Here is a 26,168-nt window from a genome sequence, read left to right on the forward strand (position 1 = left end):
CTACCAAAGAGTGTTTTTGAATTGTACCCTAATATTATTTATGCAAATAGACCTATTTGCACTCATATTTAATGTAAATTAAATTTTCTTGATGTGAGCGATAAGAACTGAAAAAAAATAATAATAAAAATAGATGTCACGAGGTAGTGTTGGGTATGGTTTGATTAACTAAATAATGCTCTTGAATTAAGAATCGAATCAAAGTTTTGGTTTACCAAAAAAATAGGAATTGAAAGCGAATCATTTCATATGATTAGTTAAAATTCAGATAACCAGTTTTTAAAGTAATATCCAATATTAAATGAATCAAACTATTTATCATTGTAATTTAAGCATCAATCTTAGTAGAATACAGCTATTTCTTGTTTGATTTTTTTTTTTTTTTTTAAAGCGTATATAATATATTTATAATAAATAAATTCAATTAAAACAAGTGAAATGATGATTTAAGAAATTAAAAAAAATTTACACTAAAATCAAATAGAAAATAGTTAACTAATTTTTAGAGTTGATTTAGTTTAATTTAATAGGTTGGTACATATTTTTTGAATTTTCAATTTTTCTTACCTACTTCTATGAGATGGGTATGGTGCCCCTTCCGTTAATTGTACAACCTGACCTCACACATTGATGCACTGTGATTTTTATTAACCTAAAAATTAGTGAAGAAACAAAATCACATCTTAGAATGGGTGTGAAATTGGTAATTCCACTCAAAATCCAGATGGATACAGCCACACTGCTTTTTGATATCCAAATTTCAGGAACCGCCTCTCGCCAACGGTCACCTCCCCTTTCCCCGATTTGGAGGACAAAATACCCGTTGTAGGCCTGTACCCAAACACCCCCCAACAAATTTTAGCTTCGGTTCCCGACCGTTAGCCCAAAGCAAATTTTTAAAATCCCGAACCACCCGCTCCTCATTTTCACCACCCACAACTGCATCAACCCCACTCTCTCTGTCTCTCTATCTCTCTCTGAAATGGTTTCCAAGACTATCAAGAAAACCCCAACCAAATGCATCAAAGACTGCCGCACTCGCCGCCGGAAGAAGACGCCGGCTAAGAACAATGCCGCCGCCTCCTCCGTCGTAATTGCTTCTCTGAACAAAACGATCTTGACCTGCCAACGCCGCCTCATCAAGATCTTCTCCAAACTCGCCCGAATCAGCAATACCCCAACTTCCAAATGCCGGAAGCAAGGTTACCAGGTCCTCTCCAGAGGCGGCGGCGGTGGAGGAAACTGTCCCCGTAGGGCGCTCTTCGCCGGCAGCCGCCTCCCGCCACCGCGGTCGCCAGAGAAGAAGACGATATTCCTGGACCTCGACGAGACTCTGGTCCACTCCAAGGCGGACCCGCCGCCGGCGAAGTTCGACTTCGTGGTCCGGCCGACGATCGACGGGGAGCCGGTGAACTTCTACGTGCTGAAGCGGCCGGGCGTGGACGAGCTGCTGGAGGCGATCGCGGGGAAATTCGAGATCGTGGTGTTCACGGCGGGGTTGAAGGAGTACGCATCGCTGGTGGTGGATCGGCTGGATCGGAGGGCTGTGATTTCTCACAGGCTCTACAGGGATTCGTGCAAGGAGATGGACGGAAAGTTCGTGAAGGACTTGTCGCAAACGGGGAGGGATTTGAAGCGCGTTGTGATTGTGGACGACAATCCGAACGCGTACGGGTTGCAGCCGGAGAACGCGATTCCGGTGCAGCCATTCGTCAACGATCTCCGGGACCGGGAGCTCGCAAGATTGATCAAATTTTTCGAGGGCTTGGACGGATTTGAGGACATGAGGGAGGCGGTGAAGCAGTATCTCTGGGATGGAGGTCGTCGGAGGGTCCAGGGTGCGGAATGATGATGCATGATCTAAATCTTCAATATTGGTTTCTTGGCTTGGAAACTATTCGTATCAAAAGAGATTGGAACTTTGGGAAGATAATACAGCAGGATTAACTTCTCTCAATCACTCACCGTACCATTGATGATGCTGATGTTGTTTTGCTTTTCCTTCTTCACAATTTTTTTTTTCGGTTTTGTTCTTGTGATGGGAGGAAGCTGAAATGTATGTAACAAAATGTTACATCCGGAGAGCAGTGACAGTCTGTTTCTACAAGGTATATTCACCTCTTTTATCCCTAATTCCTTTTTCTTTCAGCTTTTATTTTTCTTTGTGCTTGCTAGCTTTGTTGAATTAAAGTTCTCATTTAAAACAATCTAATAGTGTTTAATAATCAAAGACTTAATGTGGATGTCAATTATAATTGCATGAAATTATTAAGTTGTTAATTATACTAATAAAGCATAACAACTTTTCACCGGACAAACTTATGATTTCACTTGAATTTAAGACCCTTCGAAAACTAAGTGAACCCAATTAGTATTGTCAAATTGTGCTTCTATTTTTACTTTTTAATACTCTTTTAAAATATTCTTACCTTTTGTTTGAGAGCATGAAATTTAGACCTTAAATTTGAATTTGTATGAATTTCAATAAAACATAATACAAAATTGTATTGAGTTTCTTCTAAACAAAAACAATTTAATTTCAAATCTCGAAATTCATGCTTCCAAATATTGCTTCAACAAACATTTGATGTTGGATAGTTAGGCACAAGATGAACTTTTGGTCAAGATTATTTATTTTGTAGCCAAAAAGTCATCCAACTTGATGCATCACAGTCTCATCCCAGTGCCCACAACCATGAAAAAAGATATTCTTCTTGTACCTTTAAATGAAGATCTACATTTATAAATGGACTACCAGTAATTCCATAATTTCTTTCTAAGCCCTTCCAGGATAGACATGATGGATTAAGAGTAATTTCATAGTACAAATGTGCAATTTGGTTTACAACTTAGTGCCCCAAAGACTTGCTTAATACCTTGTCTTGTTGCTTTGTTCGGGAAAATTGAGCTTCTTGTCTGTATTACTCATTTGTACTTCCAATTAAGATTGTGCAATCAATCAATTTGATTAGTTCAGAAGTTAACTAATTAATTTTTCAATTGTCAACCTCACCAAATGTGCAACCTTGAGACCATGCATTGGCAATGCAGTTTAAATCTTTCCTTTGGTAGATTATTATTCTTCTTCCCCCAAAACATGCCATTTTCCATTCATTTTCATAGTTTAGTTCAACACCTTGTTTGGGAGATTGAAATTTGGACATTAAATTTGGATTTGTCCCTAATCCAAGCCTTGATATCTATGCTCCTAATATTATATATATATAATTGAATTTTCTTAGAAGAGCACAAGTTATCATTATTGTTATTTGAAAACTGAAAAGGAACCACACGATGCCTGCATTATATTTTCTCAACTTGCAGCATAAAGATTCCTTACAACCATACAGAACCAAAACAGAAACTATCTCAATCCTTACAAATGCGGCAATGCCCTAGACCTCGTCCAAAATTAGTAGTAACCTCAACCAACACTGGAAAAGCCACACTTGCAGAATCAGAAGGAGTCGGTCTGAGAAATGGCTAGCATTGCTGGCCTTAGAATGGATTTCATCAAAATAAGATGGTAACCTGTTAGAGCTTGATTCAATTTCAGTAAGTTTAAAAATGTTCGGAGGAAGGCAGCAATGAAAAGAGTGGACATTGACTAGTAAGGCTTCGGAACAACCGAAAATCAACTAGGAAGAAGTGCATATTGAATGGAACAGTTTTGGAATAATTACTTAAAATAAATAAATAAATACAGGTACACAGTGTGGCATGAAAATATGCCAAAAAAAGGAGGCAGAAAACTGGATAAATCCCTAAGTCACTCTGGTTTCATATTCTACCTTTCCTCTCCAACCATCAATAAAAAGAAAAAAGAGATGTAACAGCCATGACAATTTTTTCCATTGCTTTGCAGAAGGTCAATTATTCCAAAAATTCCAGGCTAACCAGATTACATGAGTACAAGTGCCGCTCATATTTTGGCAGATAACCAGTTAGTGTTGTTTATGTGTACCACACCATGAGTAATAAAAGTGTTATAATATAATTTAATGACTTTCCAAAAAAAACACACCAAATAAATTGAACAAGGGGCATGGCCAGCCATCCAAACACTGGAAACTCTGGAATGTGATTATAAATCTTACAATTTGCCCTACTGAACTTGTAGTAGATGGATCTGAGCCCCAGGAAAAATCAAACCATGTGCATCATTAGTCATGCTTCAGTTGGACAATGGGATAATGAATCTCATATAGTCCATACAGGTATACACATCATATCCCAGCCTTCTTTTTGCCCACATTGTAATTAATTCTTCTTTCTAGCATTGTGCATTTGATCTTATCATCCAATGGTGTAAACGTCTATTAGGGTCATCTAAATTTATCCAAACTTTACTACTTCAATCTTTCATCTACTTTCAATCTGTTCAAAAACAAATGTCCCCCGCTTCTTTAACATGACAGTTCTTGATTGCCCAACATGTAAATCCTTGTACTATACTCAAATGTTTTCTCCCTTTCTCCCTGAATTGCACTGGTTACGTTGCACTCTCTAACCACATTCGATCTTAGCAAGGCGATACTGCAAATATAATGAGAAATATTGTTTTTTTTTTTTTTTTTTCATATCCCACAATTACTGGCTTTCCCCAAGGAAACCACTTGAAAACTTCCAAAATTATGGGCAGATGTCAATACCAATCTTGCCTCAATGTTAGCTCAAAAACAGAAGCACCTCCTCAGCATTACTAACTAGTAAGTAGCACCTAGAAGTATAACTCTGCAGTCTTCTAGAGTCTACTTATAGGAACGCTTGCATAAAGCTCATAGATCTCAATAAAGAAAGTATTAGATGCACATTACCGCGCATATAGATCAAAAATAAATAAAAATCATTAAAAAGGTAATTCCAGACAAAATATTATAAATCATATGGCTCTTTCTCAATTTGCATTTGGTTTTAAAAAGGAAATTCCTCCACAAACAAGTGAAACGAGTTTGAACATATACATATTATTCTATCAAGAATAGAACTCCCAAAATTCCAGCAACTATTTTCAGAATAATAAAACCATCCCAGCAATATATGCGAGAGAACTGTTTCCGACCAAATTCAATATCTACAAAATATTCACCAATAACTAACAGAATGAGATAAAAACAAACATAACTTTTATTTAATAGATCTATTGTTTTCGCCTGCTTACAAAAATTTAATACAACTACACAAAATCTTTTCCAACACCATTATCCGAATCGAGAGAGGGAGGGAGGAAGTTCAACCGCAAGAAAAGACCTGTTGTGGAAGCCTCCAAGCTTCGGACTTGGAGAAGCACATGTCATCGAGGGCATCACTTCTGCACCAGCGGCAGTTGGAGTTCTGCGAGCACTGCGACCTCGATATCATCTTGCCACAGTTCGGGATCTGGCTGGTCCTCTCAACGCCTAACAGGCTCCGAATCGAACCCTGAGAGACTAATCCATCCTCGCCATGCGATGATCGATACAGAGATGCAAGAAGAAGGACCATCAGGACTCGGACGAAGATCGAAACTCCTAATCCATTCTCCATGCTGAAACACTCGATGCTAAGTCGCAGAGACTGTTCCGCCTTATTTTTTCAGCAGGCTCACCATTTAGGGGCCGTTTGGCGTGCGCGCTTTAGCTGTCGTTAGTCCTTAGGATCTGTCTGAGTAAAGATTTTAATTAGAGATGAAAAGAAAAGGAAAATAAGAAGAAAAAAAAATATTTTTTTTTATTATTTTTTTATATTAAATGTTACTAAAATTAAATTTTTGTTTTAATATGATTACAATTTTTTTGAAAAATCAAATGTTTTTTAGTTTTTCAATTTTCAGTTTTCTGAAGAACTATAAAAATTTTAGCTTATTTTTAATTTTTCAAGATCCGCATTAAAAAAAGTAAAAAAAATAATAATAAAGAGTTTGTTTAAATAGCAAATTAGTATTTCATTTTTTTATTTATAGATTTCAAAATTATCACAAAAGATGCGGCTCATTTTTAGTGTTTCAAAATTTATATAAGATAATATTTGAAACCGTGAATTTTGAATCATAAAATCATTCATGGTGAAGTTCAACCATTGGTGAAGTTAAGGCATCGCAATGGGTTCCGATTTGCAAGAACTAGAGCTCAATAAGAACTTTCTAGCACCAAAAGAAAAATAAGGGTTCGGAATACATTCATTTGCTTCTTAGACCTCTGTTTAGAGTAATAAAGAGAAACCAAAGACATGTTCACTATAATAAAAAGAAGCTCAAGAAATGTAAAGAATTTTGCATTTGTTTTCTATCCAACTGGCCAGTCTTTGGGGGTGAATTTGATTTCTTCTAAACTGCTTTTGAGTTGATTTTTTGAAATGTTTTTCCCTTCAGTTTGCGATTTGAGTGATTGCTTTACTTGCTTTATTTGTTCTAGAAAAAAATATATTTGCGTTTTCAAGCAGGCCGAGTTGAAGATCTAGGAGAGGAGAGGAGCCATATCCCTAAGAGAAGGGGAAATTCAAATCTTTCCATGTTTGACCACTAATTTAGGTGATGCTAAGAGATTGTACGAGGGTTGTTAGGATTTTGCCTTGTTCTCCAAGAGGCCTTTTTCTTATTAAATTTTAGTATGGTTCAAAGCAGCTGCATAGGCTACAATAGGGAGCATTGACTTCCAATTGGGGGTGAGGATAATTTGATCGAGTAAATTCAGTAGGTTCGGTTCAATTAAAAATTTATTCAGTTTGGGTCGATTTTCATTTTCATTGAAATTTGAGTTTAATATATTTGGTTAACCAAATTAATCGAATAATATAAATTGATAATTAAAATATTTTATATATTAAAATTATATACATATATATATATATTAAAATATTAAATCAATTAACCGATTTAACCAAATTTTGATTCGGTCAGTTTTGAATTCGATTAATATGGATATGGAATTTCAGTTCAGTTCCATCAACAAGTTTCTTTAACTAAAAATTTTCAATTAATTTGATTAGTTAACCAAATTGACTTTGCCAAATGCTTACCTCTACTTCCAATTATATGCCTATTATATGACGGTTATTATGTAATTTTTTTTTTTTTTGCAGGTCACAAGATCAGGCTTCCACTCACTAGCTGCCCAATTGCAAGCCTAATCATATTTGCAACCTTGGTAAAAATTTAAATTGTAGCTCGTTTGGATCAAAGATTTTACTTAAAAAATAAAATAAAATAAAATAAAATTAAAAAAAAACTCATTTTTCCTTATATTTTCTTTCTCTATTAAATATTAACAAAAAAAAATTTATTTTAATATTATTTAAAAATTTTAAAATTAAATATTAATTTATGAAATTAAAATTTTATTTATGAATTTGATATATTTTTTATTTTTCTTTTTTAACTTTTCCTGACAACACAAAAATATGAATTCCTTGATATTTTCCTTTTCTCAATATTTCCTAAGTTTCAAAGGGGTAATGTTGTTGGGTGAGAAGGATTTTTGAGGATGAATGACTACACAAGATTTTTGAACTTGCAAACTTATATTAATTGGCTTTTCTTGCTTATGTAAAATATTCTATGGTTTAAATTTAAAATTTTTATGTTAGGAGATGTTATGAATAAATCCTGAGAATAATGAAAAAATAACTTTTTCTCGTTTCTCTTAAATTGGTGGTCTATTAAGAGACATGCATCATCCAATAAATGCTCAACGAGTGGGTGCACCAATTCATCTCCTTTCCATTCTAAGGAAGTATTTAAAATATTTTCTCGTCCTTGCTTTCCTTTATTACATACTCCTCTTCATTATTTCTGTCACTCATTTTGATCCAAGCACATCTTCTTGGTTCTAGGGTTCTAGGGGTCTTAAGGATCATTATCTTTCATTGCCTAGTCTCTTTTTTTCGTCTCTCCACTTGCTTGCTGATACACCTGTGCATTCATTGCAAGGAAATCATATTCTTCTTGTACCTTTCCCCATACCCTTTGCTCACATCTCGTACATAGGGGGACTCCCCACTCCCCGCACCCATCCTTTGAGGCAGGGTGGGTGCCATCATTCTTGAAAGAATTTGGAAGAGCGACCATTAAATTTTTAAACGAATCAATAAATAAACATAAAATATGAGTTAGCTTGTGTTTGTTAGAAGCTAGGGTTTACATTTGTGTAAATTTTAACATAATACAAAATTGCATGGACTCTTTAACCAAATCCATTCAAGCACAAATCTAAAGCCTAAAACTCATCCTCCTAAACAGTTTTATAATAGTTTGAAACAAAAATATAACAATTAAAATAAATTAGAAATACATTGCATATGATGACTTGTACTGCAGTCATTGCCCAAGTGAAGTTGCATCTAACATCCCCAAGTTAAAACTGCCATCTGAAATTGCAAGAGAGAGGTGGGGGGTGAGACATTAAAATTTAAGAATGGGCATGCAAGTCAGTCTCAATAATGAGATTATGAGTAAAATTAAATTCTAGGAACCAATATAAAACTCAGTCTGACAATTTAAAGACTCAGATTCATTTTAAGCCATCATTAATCATTGTTTTTATTAGGAAGCATGTTGCATGTACGTGATTGCATATGTTTTACTGTTGTGCCACTGTCAATAATACCTTTTTCTCAATATTAATTGTGTATTTGTTGAAAATAGAACTGAAAAAAAGCACTAATCTAAATTTTATGCTCTTTTTGGTTTATCATTCTGTTTATAAGCCTCTTTTTACTTTTTCTTTGCACGGCCAAGTACCTGTTTATATAAAGCCCACCCACTTTCCAGGTTCGCGGGCATCTATGGCAATAGGCTAATTATATCACTCAATAGAAAAGAAAAGAAAGCATTTTCTCAGCACCTAACAATTTGTCAGTCCATGTCACACAATCCAAAATAATTTCTGAATATCTATCTAGACAACTAGAAAATAATTATCATTTGAAGAAATACAATTCCAAAGAGGGTAGAAAGGAGCCACAAGGACTCCACAGACATGCTTTCTGCAACCTTACCAGCTCAAGAGACCCAATTCCAATCAATAGAATCAGTAGTGAGTTTTTTTGGGTTTATCAAACTTCACAATAAACCACATTGGGTCTCCATGTTAAGGCTTGGTGGAACCAACATTCAGCATCGACCATCAGCAGCACAATGCTGTTCAGAAACAAGACTTCACGGAGGTTTTTTAACAATATGCATCCCATACTAAGTCTCCAAGATATTTTCCACCCAGTGTAGAATCCTTCCATTTCACCATTGTTTTCATTTATGAAAGCCAAATTCTAGCATTTGTGAGAATAAATAATACCAACAAGATGTATAGATGCCCTTCTCAAAAAAATTTCAAATTGAAGCTTTGCCATGCATTGATGATCATATCACTATCCATAAGAAAACACATTGAACAAAATTTGCAGCATACCTAACCTATACACCCCGCCGAAACTCAAGCTGCTTGGTATTCTCCAGTAATACCTGTAGTCAAAGCCAGTTACCCCAGGTGCAACAGAAAGAGGGTTAAATTTTAAAGAAATGGAAACACAACAAATTTAAAAACAGTTCAAAGAGCTCTGCACGTTAAAAAAACACAAGCAGCTAGAAGGAACTCGTAAAAACAAATCTAATTGACATCTCTTACTTCTCGAATGTAATTTGCCACTGCCTTGCAGCCTTCCATGGCAAGTTGCATAACATTTTCAAACATATCCATAGGCAACTTAGCATCCATCTGCATCGAATTAAAATTGTATAAATGTATTATCCAGGGAAAAAACTTTGCTTGTGAAAGGCAGCTAACTGGAATAAGGCAAAGGCAGTCCCCTAGGTCATCCCCCAACGTCTGCAGCTTGGTCATAACCTTGGGGAGGGGATTGTTAAGAGGCAGGGATGGGAGATGAACAACAACATCCAATTATCCCAGGCTCAACGGGCCTCCAATGGATCAAAAAGGACCAATTTTATTTAAAAGAATAAAATGTCCTTAAGGAGAAAGAGGAGAATACAAACACAACAGGACAAAGTCCAGAAAATTGTTAAAAAAAAAAAAAGGAATAAATGAGCCTTATTCTCTTTTGCAGTCGGGCAATGCAACAAATTCTGAAAAAATAAGCCAATTTTCTCATTGCTTTGCTTACACTTATGCTGATGCCAGGAGGGAAGACCTTATTGGGCCTCAGCTACAAGCTATCATTAGGATTTATCCTATTGAGAAACCATATATTATGCAAAAGCTACAACTCTAAAAGGGGCCTTAGCCTTCCAAATAAAGTTCTCCAAAGAAAAAGAATTGGCATTGGAAGCCAAAGTAATATTCATTGCTCACTTGAGAAGATTTACTAGAAAAATCACAAAAACTATTAGAACAGCAAAGTGACCAAACTCTCCAATCAAAAACATAAGATATCCAAGGTGAATCATGAATAATATTCAGAACTAAAATACTCAAAAGATATTATAAATAAATTAAAAATACTCAAATAAATAAAATCATCACCCATCTAATATCAAGAGGATGAAGTAAAGATCCCAACAAATAAAACCATCTCAAATGAAGAAGAAAAAGGAACACCATTAAGAATAAAGCTGAGAAAAACCTCCACAAAGTTTCCCTGACAAGAAACAACCCCAAAAACAAATTTTATCCCAACTTTGTTGCTAGTCAAATGAATGAATGAATGAAAAAAGAAATGAATTTTCACAGACGAGAAATAAATTTGCGGCCCTAACCTTAATGTCCCCAAGTTTGTGAAATCAACTTCAGCATCCCATCCATTTTGCTGCAGCAAATATTTGCTCTTAAATCAGCTTATGCCAAAGACACTCAGCTGCACCTCCAAGGACGTGTTTAGACATTAGACTCCCTATCCCCAAACCACCTTGAGACCTAGATCTCCTCACAATTGAATGATCCTTCTCACTATCCTCCATTCCTGATGAAGAAAATCTCTCCTTCTCTTTTCACTCCTAGCTACACTCAGGAATCCAAAACAAAGATAAAAAATAAATAAATAGGACTACTGACCTGATAGACAAGCCACAACAAGAGTGAAGGGACCACAAGCATGCTTCCACAGTTTCACGCTTCCACCCACCTAATCTCTTAGAAACTCTCTCAACAACCAAATCCAAAATGGAAATAGAAAGTGCGCCCCTCAAAAGGCACTCACTATAAGTTGGAAGGACATTCATGAAAATCACAATAAGCTAAGAGGTATAACAAGAGGCATCCTGAAAATTCAAACCTACACCTCTCACTTGTATAAACAAGAACCAGTCAACACTTAATAATTCTAAGATCTATAAACATGCCTAATACTATCAATCTAGCAACACAGGATTCAACGCACCATGCAATTTTTTGTTAACACGACTATTAACAAAAATTCATCCCAAGTTCTATCAAAATGATCAGGCACATGATCCAGCAATAAAAACTCAAACCTATAATAAAATTTTCATAAAAAATTAAAAAAATGACATGAGAGCAATATTGCTGAGGGTTTTTCATTTGTTTTTTTAACTTTAGATTTTTTGGGTTTGGACAGTCCAAGTGGACCCATGGGCATTTGCCATTTGGTCCAGTTTCATACTCGAGTTTGTTGGGCTTGGACAGTCCAAATGGACCAGTGAGCATTTGGTCCATTTGGAACCAGTGGAGCGAGTGTAATTTCAGCTTCTTCATGAATTTAAAACCCTCCCACCCTCCAACCTGACATTCACTCTCACCAACTTCTGACCAAAACGAAGGATGAGTTAACCACATGTTCTCAAAACGGGAGGGAGTGGAGCCCCACTTCATAGGGTTAGACTGGAAGGAGAGGGTAGCAGTCAGAAGTGGGTCTAGGGAGGATATGTTGAACGAGATGAGGATACTTGTCCTCCCACTCATTTGTAAACAGAAATCTGTCAATGCAGTAGCAGGCCTGTCTATCCCCAAAAGCCCCTCAAGTGAAGCTAGCCATTATTGATAGGGAAATCTCTTAGCACACAATCCCGAATAAATTCGTCAAAATTCACATATAACTAATTCATAATTTTTTTATTTTTATGATACGTTAATTAAATCCTAATGGGTGTGGATTGATGTAGGTACAGTAATTGGACTGATTTTTATTTGTATTTGGTTGATGTATTTGTTTGAGATGTATTCAAAATTATTCAAATTGTGTAATCATCAATTAATGACATTGGCAAATGACCGTTACAATCATAAGTAGAAAGTTCATATATATTCTTTCTCTTAGCACACAATCCCGAATAAATTCGTCAAGTTTTCTCATATAGTGGATGCCCTAGGGTTCCCTAGGATCTATCTAGAGCTGCGGGACACATTTAAGTCCCCACCCCCCCCCCCCCCCCCCCGCCCCCCGGGAAACAACCAATAAGGGCTACACAAACCAAAAATGTCTACAAGGTCCTCAAAGGATTGACTTCTCAGAGAGACGCCATTCGGCCCATAAATGGTAGCAAACCACCAATCCTCTACACCTCTAATATATCGAGCAGGACAGACAGAGAATAGCTTAAAAGTACCCTTGCTTCTTTTCACATCCTTTTAACTTCATTGACAACTAGGCACATCATCAATGTGTGTATCTTCAATAGATGCTCAAGATGAAGAATTAATAGAACCCCTACCCATGCAAAAACTTGACCTTTGTCAAAATCTTGTAAACAATAGTCACAAACTAATCAACTATAAATCCATCATGTTAGTAGGAGAACCCTTTTAGGCATCAAAGTAATATATGTTAATTGGTAGTCCTCCATAATACCCTATTAGCACAAAAACTTGAGAAGAGTTTTCATAACATCATCCTTCAAAATATCCATGAATTTTTTATTTAAAAAAAAAAATCCACCATTAGGTCCAAGGGCGTATCACCCTTCATCTTAAAATGGCATCTGAAAATGGTCTCTAAGCACTTTTCTCATAGAAATTATCCCTATTCCCAGCCTTCAAGCTAGAATCATTATCCTCAAAACCAACTTCTCATGGAAATCATTTCTCTCTCCTGCAATTACCAATGAATCATGGATAATTTTCCCTCTCTCCAATTCCCAGATCAAATTTATGTGCCTCCTCCAACTGGCAGGGAAATACAATCTCCCTACTTTACCCATCTACATCTCACCATTTGCATCCATCTTATCCCCTCCATGATAGCCTCCTCAAAACCATTCTAAAGAGAGACCCTAGTACATTGCTGATCATGTGTCAGCAAATCCTTCACCCCCCAAAAATATGATTTTTTGCCACCCTTAAAACCCCAAAGACAGACTTACTCCAAACTCAAAAATTATTCTACAAAAATCTACACCTCTTCATGAAAAAAAAACCAGCCCATCTGATTAAGTTCCCCTGCACTAGGAAAATGGTCCAAAACCAAGTCCTGAACTATCAGAAAAGCATCTCCCCATCCAGTACTCAGCAATAGATGATCAATATGAGAAGCAACCTGACAAATCCCTCAAACTAATATATTGAAACTTGAAGGCGCAAGGCCAGGCATTTTAGCCCTTACAAAGCGATGCATAAGCCTTAAGGCATTGATACGTAACATAATCCTTTTGGGAATTTATTTTTAAGCCAAAAATGTGTATATAAATTAGATATATTTTTTAAAAAAAATTAAGAAAAATATAAATAAATTTTTAAAATATTCAATATAATTTGTAAAGTGCTTGTTGGCCATTTCTTACAACACTAACTTGAATCTACAAAGTACATCGTGCTAAGAGATAATTATAACATTACAATGTTGAAATTATGTTTATGATATAAGATGCAACTCTCAAATACTTTCGAAAGGTTGAGGTTCAAGAGTCCTACAAATCAACTCATATTAGCACATTGTTTCATATCTCAATTGAAAAGAAGCAAAGCGTGAGTTTTGAACAAATGCGTAAGCCTTAGTGTATATAATGTGTTGGCCTTCTTGGACTTGGAATTTTAGTCAGTTTCTCAAGGCATTTTGGGTATATCTGGTCTTGAGGCAAGCCTCAATTAAGCCTTTTAAAACCTTGCTCGAACAGACCAATGGGAAGGCCTTGTTGGAAGCCTAAGGTGAAGTCTTTGGGTGTAACATCTACAACTGAATCGGGGTTAATGGTAGAAGTCGAAGCTGTCATCGGCAAGTTCAAGCAACGTTGCTTGGGCTTAGAGTTTATCTCCAATTGCTGGAAGGGAGACAGTCCCAACCTAACATCCCATGTTAAAGGTGGAGCAGCGGGTTCATGTTTTCAGTTTCTCCCAAGGGGCATATGTTCACCATAGTGGAGATCGATGTGAATTGTGGCTCACATTATGAGTGGAAAGCATACACAAAGGGAAGGCATGAAGGAAATCAAGCAGCACTAGGGAAAACCGTCGATGGTTTGGCTCGGGACACCCAACGCAAATTTTTAATTTTGAATGGGAAACGTTAATATGGTTGGGGTTTGGAGGGAAAACCTTTGGAAACTCTATATATATGTATATCTTATATACTTAGAGTGTTGGTTGATGTAGCTTGAGAGAATTCAGAGGGTTCTTGTATTACTCTTGTAATTTACACAAGAAGATAGTAAATTCTTGCCGTTTGCTCCCGTGGATGTAAGCATTGCCGAACCGCGTAATTCCTTGTGTCATTGTGATTGTTCTTACTTTCATTAACTTGCTGTGGTTGTGGATTGTTATGTATTTTCATCATTAAAGTGCTGCATTGTGTGTTTGATCATTTACATACAAATATATATTCCGTTGTGCATATTTGGGGGTTTTGCACATCAAATGACCACCCATATTCCATAGAGAACCACACAGCCCAAATAAATCCCCAAGCTCATTCCAAAAAGACCTAAAAAGAGGCAACATAACAAACACAAAAGTAAACTTCTACTCCCCCATCCCCCTCCCTTCTCAATTCCGCACTTCTTATAGAACCTTCACAAAGCCTTGCTCCAACCATGACAAATCACACTCCCAGTGTGATAGAACCCTGCTCCCATCAAAAACCTCAAAATACCTTCAGTGAGCCATATGCTCAATGGTTTATTATTTTTAGACTAAATAGAAATTAAGTTACAATGTAGTTTTGCAACTTTTTAGTCATTGTTACAAAATGCATACTACTTTTATGTAATATATTAATTTATATCTTGAAATTAAACATTTCTTCTCACAAAGACTACATATTAGTTTATGTATTATATTTCATACCTATTTTTGAGAAAATTATACATAATTTACATAGACAATTAGAAGACACTTCTAACCTTCTACTTTTTGAATCTGCCCGCTTATCCACATCCACACCTGATCCCACTGCATGTAACTATGTGACAGCATTCACACCCAATCCATGAATTTGGACTCCTAAAAGCTCCTTGCCAAAAACCCATCCATAAACTATCTCTTAGTTTCCTAGACAAATCCACTTGTACTCGAACTCAAAATCTTCATGAGATAAATGAAACCCCCCCCCCCCCCAAAAAAAATAAAAACCTCAATATGTAAGTAATAAATACACAAGAGATTATAATATTAATTCCAGATACTAAAAGTTGCATCCAAAAGTGAATCTGTGCAAAAGTGAAATCATTCCATTGGGGACTGGTGATCATGGTCTTTTACTTGCAGGTATCCTTAGCTGACAACTCAGTGCCTTTCCTATCACCTATCTCAATCTCCCTTTGCAAAGTTTAAGGACAAGGGTATTTGGGATCCCATTGTTGACAGGTTCAAAAAGAAACTCACTAGTTGGAAATGAAGGTTTTTGTAAAAAGGTGGCAGACTCACTCTCATTAAAAGTAGTCTGTCCAATCTGCCATTTTACTTCATGTCTCTTTTCCCTATCCCTAGTGCAGCGGCCAAGAGATTAGAGGGTATCAGAAGATTCCTTTGGGGGAACATGGGTGAGGTTTTCAAATATCATCTAGTTAAATGGGGAGTGGTTAAACAACCTTTATAAAAGGGTGGCCTTGGTCTCAGATCCCTTATTATCTTTAATAAGGCTCTTTTGGGGAAATGGCTTTGGAGATTCATGACTGAGAAAAATCACCTCTGGAGGGATGTTATTCTTGCCAAGTATGGATCATAAAGGTTGGACCTCAAAAGTTTCAAAGGCAGCTCCGGGTACAGGTGTTTGGAGACATATCGGAAGGGTATGGGAGAATTTCTTCCCTCTCATCTATTTCCATGTGGGGAACGGAGTTCGTGTTTTCTTCTGGCATGAGATTTGGTGTGGTAATTCACAACTCAGCTCCTCTTTCCTTTCATTTTCAGACTTGCAAGCAACATAGATGCCCTTATTGGCCAACACCTAAGGGTCAAGCAATTGTTTGGGATATTCATTCGAATAGATATACTTTCAATGGGAACTTTAAATTCTAACAGATTTTTTCAGCAGTCTCTGTTAAGTCTCATTTTCAGGCAGGCCAATTCTAATGAACCCAAACGGGTTTTGAGGAAAGATGGGAACTTCACCGTCAGCTCTTTCTATAAACACCTTAATTCCCCAGCTGGGAGCAGCACTAACTTCCCTAGGAACCTGATTTGGAAAAAGGCAGCCCCTTCACAGATTGCCTTTTCCACATGGGAAGATACTCTTGGAAAATTCCTTACCATAGACAATCTTCGGAAGAAGGATCTCCCACTTGTCAATAGATGTTTTTATATTTGGAGGAATCGGTTGATCACGTACTCTTGCATTGTTCATGGACCAGGAAATTGTGGAACTTAGCCATCTCCATTGTAAATCAGAAATGGGTCACTGCAGCTACAATGGGAGGTGAACTGTGGGCTTGAAAAGGGATCAGATCTAATAAGGAAGGGAGAAGATCTCTCTCCCACATTTGCTTTCAAAAAAACAGTTGCATTGAAAAGATGTAATTAAAGTATCAAACACGTGTGCACACACACACCACCCACGCACAAAATTCTTCCGTGTCCAAACTATTATCCAAAATAAGAAACTTTAATGACCACAAAAGCATTGCGGATAAGACCTATGAATTTTCGTTTTCACAAAAGGAATCACGAAGAGTGAATAACAAATAAATTATAAGATCAGAACCTGAAGAAGAGTCACTTTGTCCAATTTAGGTAAAATCCCAACAGTGACATCAGGGCCTCCAGCACTATCTTCCACATAGTTCAAATCTGCTCATGCATAAAAACTTTAACTGCAATAAGCTACTATATAAACTGATACCATGCACACTTGATAAGAAGTTATTTAAGAAGATTTAAATAGAAAATGGATGGATGGATTCACCGAGAAGTGGTGTACTATTAAGGTATCCTGCACTACAAGATGTCACAAGATCACGCATTGGAATTCCAGCATCTGCAAGGGCCAAAGTGGCAGCATTGATGCAAGCAGATCTTGTTCCTACAGAAAAGTGAGTTCCACTGAGGAGCAGGGTTTTCCCAAGTCTATAAATCCAATTCATCGCAGCACAGTAGAAAATCTGTATAGCTGTGTTTCCAGAACTTTTTCTGTGAATTTCATAGATGACAACTGATGCATGGGTGGTGAGTCGGAGTGCATACACCTACCTCTGTACATGTGTATGTGCGTATATATGTGTATTAGGACGTGTATGTGCGTGAAAGAGAGAGGCACAAATTTATTTTGCAATTCAGTTTTAAGAGGTACCTCCATCTGCCTGGAGAACTTGGACAAAAATATCTATCTGCAAAATTATTAATGAGCTGAGTGTCATAAAAGGACTAAAAACTACCAGCTTCAAGCAAGAAAAATCCCACAAAGATAAGAGTCAGACCTGAGAACGAGGCATTAAGTGTGTCAATATGCATGCTTCCATTGTCTGACGAATTACCAGAGATATCTCAGTAGATCGCCTGTGCACAAGAAGAAAATGGTAAAGTAGGTGACAGCAAATCTCTCTCGTGACTGTGTATTCAGTTGATTGTGCAGCAATCAACCACTAATACAGCTTATAATTAAAGTAAAAATCACAAATCTGAAAGCAACAAGAAACACCCCCAACATTTCAACAGCTAAATTTTTTTCAATGGAAATAAAAACTGATGCTAAAAGTAGGGAAAATTTTACTGAAACATAGAATATTAGAAGCTAGGGATTCATGAGGAGATCACATATCCAAATAACATTTTAGGATCATATAAATGCAAAACTCAGTGAACAAAGATCCCATGCCATGGATCTAAGGAAAGCGTGATGTACACAACCTAACCTCTGCGTGTTCAGAAAGGTTATTTCTGTGACTTAACTTGTGACAAGCAAGTTTGAGTGCAGCATTCATACACTAGGTCAATGGTTGCCCTAAAAAAAAAAAAGCAACACCTAGTGCAGCTTGTAGATACATGCCTGTTAAGTCAAATAAAGACACGTGGACATGCAATTTTCTTAACTGAACATTATGAAACAAGAGTCTCTAATAGGTTAGGATTTTGAGCATGATTAACATGTTAATCATAGTCAACTTAGGCCTTTGTCCTTGACACTTTTCAAAATGTCTATGCAAAATTGATTTATTAACACGAAGAACCTCAAACTCAAAATACCTGAATGACCCATGGACGACAGAATCTTTAAAGCAGTAGTGGTGTTTGAAAAACCCCAAGTTTCGGTGATTTCTAAGATGACTGCAAGAGCTTTTATGCATATGCTAATGATTAAGCTATCCATGTTTAGTTCATTGTTGGCATCAGCTGCACCTGGATCCAGATGCTGACAGGTGCTACTTCGAAAAATAGTAGTTTCTTTGATTTTACAAACCTTATCCAGTGAAAATAAACAAATTGAATCAGCTTCTAAGCAATTGTCAAGCAATATGGCGACAACTATGTTTAGCAAAGCCATCTCAAGGCATTTCATCATATCCCTCAAACACACACTTCGACATAGGTAGAAATCCTACTTGTGCAACAAGATTAATCCAACTGTATGCTTTGGGGTGAACTTCAAACAAATTTTATTTGGCAATCTGACCGAGTCTCATTTTGATTCTCATTGTGCCTACCAATAAATGTCTAATTTAGTCTCCTCAAAAAATTCCAGTCTAGAAACACATGCATGTCTGCAAACGCATATGGATATAAACATATATATAGTTTTATACGTTAGTATTTGAGAGTGATACATCTGGGGGAAAAAAAATTTTTACTCAACATAATTACTAATTTAAAACCACAGTATTACACTACTGAGGAGAATATCTTTGTGAGTCTGCAGGTTCATAACTTCTCATAATGGAAAGCACAGTCAGTCACCATTCTTTTTTTTTTTTATTATATAGAAAACAGTCACCAGTCATATTATAAACCAATACATAGGAACAATTGGGAAATGGGAAAATATTCAAATATAAAAAGAGGAGGTAACCTGTCACCCTTTGATTTTCTCATGCGATCTCCAGTACTAAAATTAGCCATGCTATACTCGCAGCGCACCTTACAGAGTGTTCATTAAGGATACTGAGAAATTAAGGCAGCAATAATGCAAGAAAAATTTTTACAAGCTTAAAAATTAAATCAATAAATGCAGAAAGCATATTACCAATGCCTGGTCACTTATTTGTTGGCTCCTATTTTGAACCTGAAGAGCAGAACAGATCCTAAAGTGAAGATAAAAATGTTTGATAACAATACGTTAAAATTAACCTTCCCCAGAGAAAAATTAATACACACAAACAAAAATTAATAAATAAATTAAGACAGAAGAAAAAAGAAAGGAGGAGAAAGAAAGCTCACTAAAACATCTATCTTGCATAAACAGTAAATTACAGTAGAGCACACATTATGATTCATGTATATCGCAAGCAGTAATAATGGAAATTATCATGTTCTCAAAGTAAACAATCTTGAGTTAGTACAGGCATATTCATGTGCATGCATAATAGAAAATAAAAAGGATATGGGCATATAGTGTGCGCTGGGCTGCCGCCATGCTTGCTCGGCTTCTCTCTTTTACCAAGAAACTTGGAGTCAAAAAGGGATTATACAATCAAAACCCAGTTCTCTTCTTTTCACTTCCTTGTTTTTTCATTCTTTTTCTCGAATCATCATCAAACTCTAAGAAAATAAAACTGAGGAAATCTAGATGATGAACAGAAGCCTGACTATAATCAGTTGGCAGTAGCTGGCTACTGCTCTTACGATGGTCTGTCAGCATTTGCTCACAAACAAACTTGCTTCTTATCCAAATACTTGTACGGTAAAACTGAATCTTTAGCATCTTTTTGATCGGGCTCGTGTTCGCCTCCAGCTCACTGTTCTGTCATTTCAGTTTTTGATGAGCCTGACCCCTAGCCGAAGGATTTGGAACTCGCTTTAACTGCTGAGGTGGTTCGATGTGGGGGAAAAAAAAAAATTTGTGTTTGCTATGTCTTATGATTTGTTCATAATAATTCAAATTTGTGTGATATTCTGGTAGAAAGTAAATTCTTTTCCAAAGAAAAGGTAGACTATTGGTACTCTATACTCTATAGTAGTACGTGGCTGTTTGGAGCATTTCTGGTAATCAGTAGTCATGTGTCTACACTGTTCCTGTCAATTGCCAGCAGTATGTGAGGAACAGTGAGGTGGCTGCTTGGTTTTACGGAGTGTTTTCACTGTTTCATGGGTGTCTGTGTCTGTTTGAAGTCTTTGTGGGACAGTAATGGTAGTACACTGCAGTTTTTCCACCCAGTAGTTGGTATTTCACTGTTCTATTTGGCGATGGTGGAAATTAAAACCTGTTTTGTATTCCTTGCTGCATCCACAAATAACCACTCATAAGCTGACTAGTAGTAATTATTTACCATGATCTTTATCGTCAGTATCAAATTTTTGTTCCAACACTACAACTTTCTTAGCCTTTTGCTCAAGAGCAGCAGCAACAAGAGCATCATGTTCACAAAGCTTACTAATTGATTGAGACATTGGCTTGAAAATTACCAAAAGCCTTATCATGTAAAAGATAGAATTCCTCTTTCAGCCTTATAATTAGTGAATCCCTCATTCAGCCTTAGAATTAGAACTCCCTTGTGGACTCGATGATGTGGAATGAGGTGGTCAATGGTCAAAAGTAGAGGGACTATCTTGAGAGTGGTCAATTGGCTTCCCATTACTTGAATTCATAAAAGCTCTTTCACTATTGGTAGTGCCTTCAATGGGAAACAATATAAAGCTATACTTCTTCAACACTTGAATCCATAATAGCTCTTTCACTTTTGGTAGTGCCTTCAATGGGAAACAATATAAAGCTATACTTCAACTCATTTTCCATTGGTAAATTATTGCGCCACATCAGCTGGTGTACAAGTGAATAGCAGCCAATTCTGAAGAAATATCTGGATTTAGTCCTTCATAATACATGCAAATCATTACATATTCATTCTAGGGAAGTTCTGACCAAATAGTTGAGCTATAAAATTTCTTGGTGTATTCTTCAAGTGACAATTAGTTCAGGCTCCCCTGAACTAATTGCACCAAATGTAAGTAAATTCATTGCTTGTAATTAGGAGGTACACGTTGCATGGCAGCGTTCATGTCATCCTAACATCCCAATGGTAGCACGGCACATTTCTTGAATTTGTTTCATATAGAAAAAGAAAGTTTGTTGAGAAGCAAAATAAGAAACACTCACAAAAAAGGGAGAGAATAAGAATTCCTCAGCTCAAAAGAAAAAAGAAAATAAAACTAGATCATCCTAATAAAGCATTCCAGTCTCTAATGACACATTGAGAACAACAAACCCTAACAACAGCATGCACTATAAGCCCAAAGAGAAGCCAAGTACCGAATCCTGTCCCAAAGAAATCCCACAATAAAAAATTCTAATTGTCCACCAAACTCTAGCTGTCCCTTTAAATTTGGCTTCTGCGAATGAGGCATTCCTCTCATCCATCAATTACCACCTAAAGACGTTTATTAGACTAAGCATCCAATCTAGAAATACCTCTGGATTAATTTCCCCGTAAAAAACATCTTCCTAGTTTTGCTCCTTGATTCACAACATTCAGTCTAGATTCTCCATGAATTCTAACTCGTGCAGAAGATAGGGCTAAAAGCCTACCTTCTGCAAGACAATTTGATTCATTGAACCAACAACTGAGCGTCTTTCCTTCCAGAGCAGAGAAAACCTGGTCTTACAGCCCTTCAAACATTTCATCATTCATCAGACATAGCTTCCAACTTGGCTTTAAGAAAGCCTATATTTGCATCCAATTACCTCAAAGTCTTCTTCATTCTTTCATGATCTTGATAAATAGATTCAAGCTTTAAATTCAATTCAGCAATGGCCACCATTGCAGAAGAGGATTCTGATCAAAAAACTTATCGGATCCTCCACTCTGATCCCAAAAATTGGTGCAGCACACCTTAGAAAACTAAGCTACAACAGTATAGTGATGGGTTTGAAAGCTAAAAGGCAGAGAAAGGATTTAGTGTGATCTTAAGTGAGACATAAAATGGGTTTAAGGTTAAAAGAAGCGGCTGCTCAGTGGCTAAAAGCAAGGAGAGATATTTCAGGAAACCCAAGAGCCAGAAGATCAGGGTTGAATTGATGCAATTGGAGCACTTTGTTAGGAATAGACTTGGAATAAAAATGGTCTTCTTCAGGCCTGCATAGTTATAAATTAGGTTGAAAGAGGTCTTACCAAGAGCCCCATAACAAAAGAGAGAAAGGGTCCAACAAGGCACTCTTGCCCAAAATTTAAACAATTTTTTAACTCTAATCTTCATTTCATCACCTCTAATTCTATAAAGCTAGAACATAATGCATATAATGCTTGAGGACAAATAACTTCTTGGGTGACCAAGCAAAAACTTAAGAGACCATATTTTGACCAAAGACTTCCAAAGACAACTAAATGACAACTATTAAGACCTATATTCAAAACTCAACCCAAGAAAGACCCAAGAGACAACTATAGCCCATTGCCAACACAAAAGTTACCAAAAATACCTCAGGAAATGTAACTTGTTGAAAATGGCAATTATGGACCAATGTTCTACAAAGATACCAAGGACAACCTCCCTTAGACCAAATGGTCTCCTTTGTTGTTGAGGAACCCATGACTTTATTTTAGCCCTTAGCTTCCAAAGAGGACAATTTTTATCTAACCAAGTTTTAAATGCACCATCCTTTGGTTCGCCGTTGACCATAACAGCAAAAGCAGGAAAAAAATAAGCATTTCACACTTGACCATAACTGAAAAAGCAGAAAAAAGAAATAACCATATCTACTTCCTCCATCTACACCCACAACGCTCCATCTCCAATGCCTTGTGAAGAAACCTCCAACAAACCCGATCATATGCCTTCATGCAGAGAAGAAAAGCAGCGAAGTGGGGAACAGAACAATGAGTGTCCTCCAATATTGGCTTCTATTCCTACCTGTGCTTCATGAATTGGCTGATTAGGAACAAATCCTTCATTCATCCCTACTCCTCGGGACAAAAGGAGTGTGCATAATTCTCATGCAATCCCATAAATTTATATGCAAAAAAAAAAAAGCAAAAAAAAAAAACTGTGAAGTATGGAACAAGGAAAAAAGCTCAAATCCTGAGCAAGGGACAAACCAGCAACCGCTAAGCTGCAGCTACTCATCCATTTTAGCTCAGTTTCTTTTAAAGCTTGAGGAAATATTAATTTATAATTGCTTTGGCAACAAATGCACACTTCAAGCATGCATAATAATACGAAAAAAATGAAAATGTCATTCCAATTTTTCACTAAACTAACATTGCAGTCACCAATATGGCAATAACATTGCTTCAACCTAATATTTATTAAATTAAAAATAAAAGCATTCTTATACAAGTATGCAACAATTTTCTTTCGTACAAATACGAATCAGAGTCCAAAAGAGTGCTCATATACTTCTATCACTAACTTCATTCAAACACACATGTTACATTGTAATGCAAAGGCAATAATCAAGGACACAAAGCAATCTTGCCGATTCCTTTTAAAATATTTGGAGCTCTCAAACACACATGTTAAATGGCAATGCAAAGGCAAAAATCAAGGGGCACAAAACAATTTTTCCAATCCCTTTTAAAATATTTGGAGCTTACTTATTCATTGCTTTTAAACAACAATGTCTCTCATAAATCGCAAATATATTTCAAACCTGCGTATTAAATCACCAAAGCCTTATACCTTCTGAATTCAAAAGTTTGAAAACACTGCTAATTTCTAAATGGAATTTATTATAGAAACACATACCACAAATTTTAGTGATCACATTCAATTACCAAGAACACTAATACAACTTAGCCTAACCACTACTCAATTCTACTATAAACAATGAAACTTTACTGATTTTCCATGCCCCAACAAAAACCCAATAATGTTTCAATCTAAAACGATTAGATATGAAACCAGAAAAATGAAGGGGATGATACAAGAATAAATTAAACTTGAGATATTAGAGGTACCTCTCTAGGGCCATATACTGCAGCAATGACTTTTGTGTTACCCATCTCAAAAACAGCAGAACTGCAGTAAAACATTGAAAAATAAAAAATAAAAATCAAGCTCTCCATCAGCTCAAATGTTTCTTCTACTGTAGACGGAAATTTAAAACAAAGGAAAAAACTACGGTGGTGGAAAAAGCTTTAGAACCCGTCAGCCTTGGACACAGCACCAATCTCTGCTCGTATCTGCCTCATCTGATATCGTAATGAGATTAAGAGAGGGGATGGACTTAGAAACTCCGTCTTTGCACATGCACGAGAGAGAGAGAGAGAGAGAGAGAGAGAGAGAGAGAGAGAGAGAGATACCTCCATGGGACGGCGACCATCTAGGCGAAGCCCTTCGGGATTCACGTACTCCATCTGAGAACTGGGTTCCGAGAAAGTGTGGTGATCATTAATTAACAACTACAGGCATGTTTTTCCTTTTATATGAAAAGTATTGAGGTAATAGCATCATTCATGCTCAACTATGAATTGCATAATTGTTAACAACACTCATAAAAGAGAACTCAAGAAATACTGGCATCAATTTTGTGTTCAACCATTCAAACACTGAGACACTTCAATCAATTGCTAGGAGGAGGGAGGGAGGGACTCACGTTGAGCCAAGAAGAGTCTTCAACCCTTTGGCAGACTAGCAGAGAAGAGGCTCCGAGTTCGAAGCCTATGAAGGCCGAGATGTCCGGCGAAGAAAGCTAGTAGGCTGTGAGAGAGGATCGAAGGCTGGGATGTGGCGCGAGTGCTAGGGTTACGGACCAGCAGGTCGTTCGACGAGCTCCCGCCGCTGGTCGTCTCTCGTTCAAGAAGACTTTCATCCGTAAGTTTGGCAGCACACTAAGTTAGTCGGAAGGACTCATTAACGAAAATGACTGGAGCCTATGTAATAAAAAATAAAAAATAAAAACAAAAACAAGTCCAACAATATTCATGCGTGTGGGGGCGTCAGTATCCATCTTAAAGAACCAACGAATGTCACTTTTAAGGGTGTTTCAAGATAAGGTAAAGCAACACATGATAGCATTACTTTTCTAATGTTGTACTTCTTTTCCTCATTCCCTCTATTATTCCTAACTTAACATTAGAGATCACTCATAGTACACTCCCAAGCAAGAAGGAATGGTTCCCATGGAGCAATTTTTGTCTTCTCAAAAAATAATGGAGGAAATGTTTAGTAAAATTCTATAGCAAAAGAAGAATCTTTTTATACAAAAACAAGTGACACCTCATTTGGATTTGCCACCGAAAGAAAAAAAAAATTAAAACAACAAGAACAAACCCCAAAGACATCAATGTCGGTGAGAAAAAATACTAGGACCTGAGGATGCTATTAGCTTAGTGACACCTCATTTGGATATGCCACCAAAGGGGAAAAAAAAATGTTCAAGCTTTAGTACAACAAGAACAAATCTCAAAGACATCAATGCTAGTGAAAAAAAACACCAAGACCTGAGGATGCTAATAGCTTAGATATCTCCTTGGTGTTCGAGGAGAAGTTTAATAAGATTAATCAACTAGAGAAATTGAAGAGGGAGATTCATTAGCAATCTACTAATCTCTCGGGAGTAATATGACAGACAAAAGAAGCCTAGGGGAGAAAAGGCAATTACGTTCACCGAATAAGACATAAAGGGAGTGAAGACACTGCACAATGATGCATTGGTAGTTTCCATGCTAATTACATATTACTGCATTGCGAGAATTTCGATTAATAATGGTAGCTCAATTGTCATAATATTTTTGTCAAATTTGCAAACTATGAAAATAGGACTTGACC

The 26,168-nt window shown here is 36.7% G+C and overlaps 2 protein-coding genes across 4 annotated transcripts; one reads left to right on the forward strand and one right to left on the reverse strand.

Moving 5' to 3' along the window:
* The first annotated feature begins 934 nt into the window (after positions 1-934).
* LOC131144853 (uncharacterized) lies at positions 935-2,130 on the forward strand. The gene has a single exon (XM_058093759.1). The coding sequence runs from the start codon at positions 983-985 to the stop codon at positions 1,847-1,849; it is 867 nt and encodes a 288-aa protein (XP_057949742.1). The 5' UTR covers positions 935-982; the 3' UTR covers positions 1,850-2,130.
* A 5,913-nt stretch (positions 2,131-8,043) lies between these two features.
* LOC131144854 (exosome complex component RRP41 homolog) lies at positions 8,044-25,272 on the reverse strand. Of its 3 annotated transcripts, none has more exons than XM_058093760.1 (13): positions 24,994-25,271; positions 24,701-24,761; positions 24,543-24,589; positions 24,356-24,416; positions 19,489-19,527; positions 19,315-19,382; positions 17,729-17,807; positions 17,602-17,638; positions 17,218-17,334; positions 17,017-17,102; positions 9,600-9,689; positions 9,384-9,436; positions 8,044-8,343 (listed from the first exon to the last, which is right to left on the reverse strand). In XM_058093760.1, exons 2-12 carry the CDS (start codon positions 24,752-24,754, stop codon positions 9,389-9,391), a joined length of 726 nt encoding a protein of 241 aa, XP_057949743.1. In that variant the 5' UTR covers positions 24,755-24,761; positions 24,994-25,271; the 3' UTR covers positions 8,044-8,343; positions 9,384-9,388. The 3 variants fall into 3 exon arrangements, with proteins under 3 accessions (XP_057949743.1, XP_057949745.1, XP_057949744.1); XM_058093761.1 differs by lacking the exon at positions 8,044-8,343 and adding an exon at positions 9,199-9,243 and having other exon boundaries at positions 24,994-25,272; XM_058093762.1 differs by lacking the exon at positions 24,994-25,271 and having other exon boundaries at positions 24,520-24,589.
* Positions 25,273-26,168: the final 896 nt, after the last annotated feature.

The sequence above is a fragment of the Malania oleifera genome, chromosome 12 (assembly GCF_029873635.1).
Source record: "Malania oleifera isolate guangnan ecotype guangnan chromosome 12, ASM2987363v1, whole genome shotgun sequence".
Taxonomy (NCBI): domain Eukaryota; kingdom Viridiplantae; phylum Streptophyta; class Magnoliopsida; order Santalales; family Ximeniaceae; genus Malania; species Malania oleifera.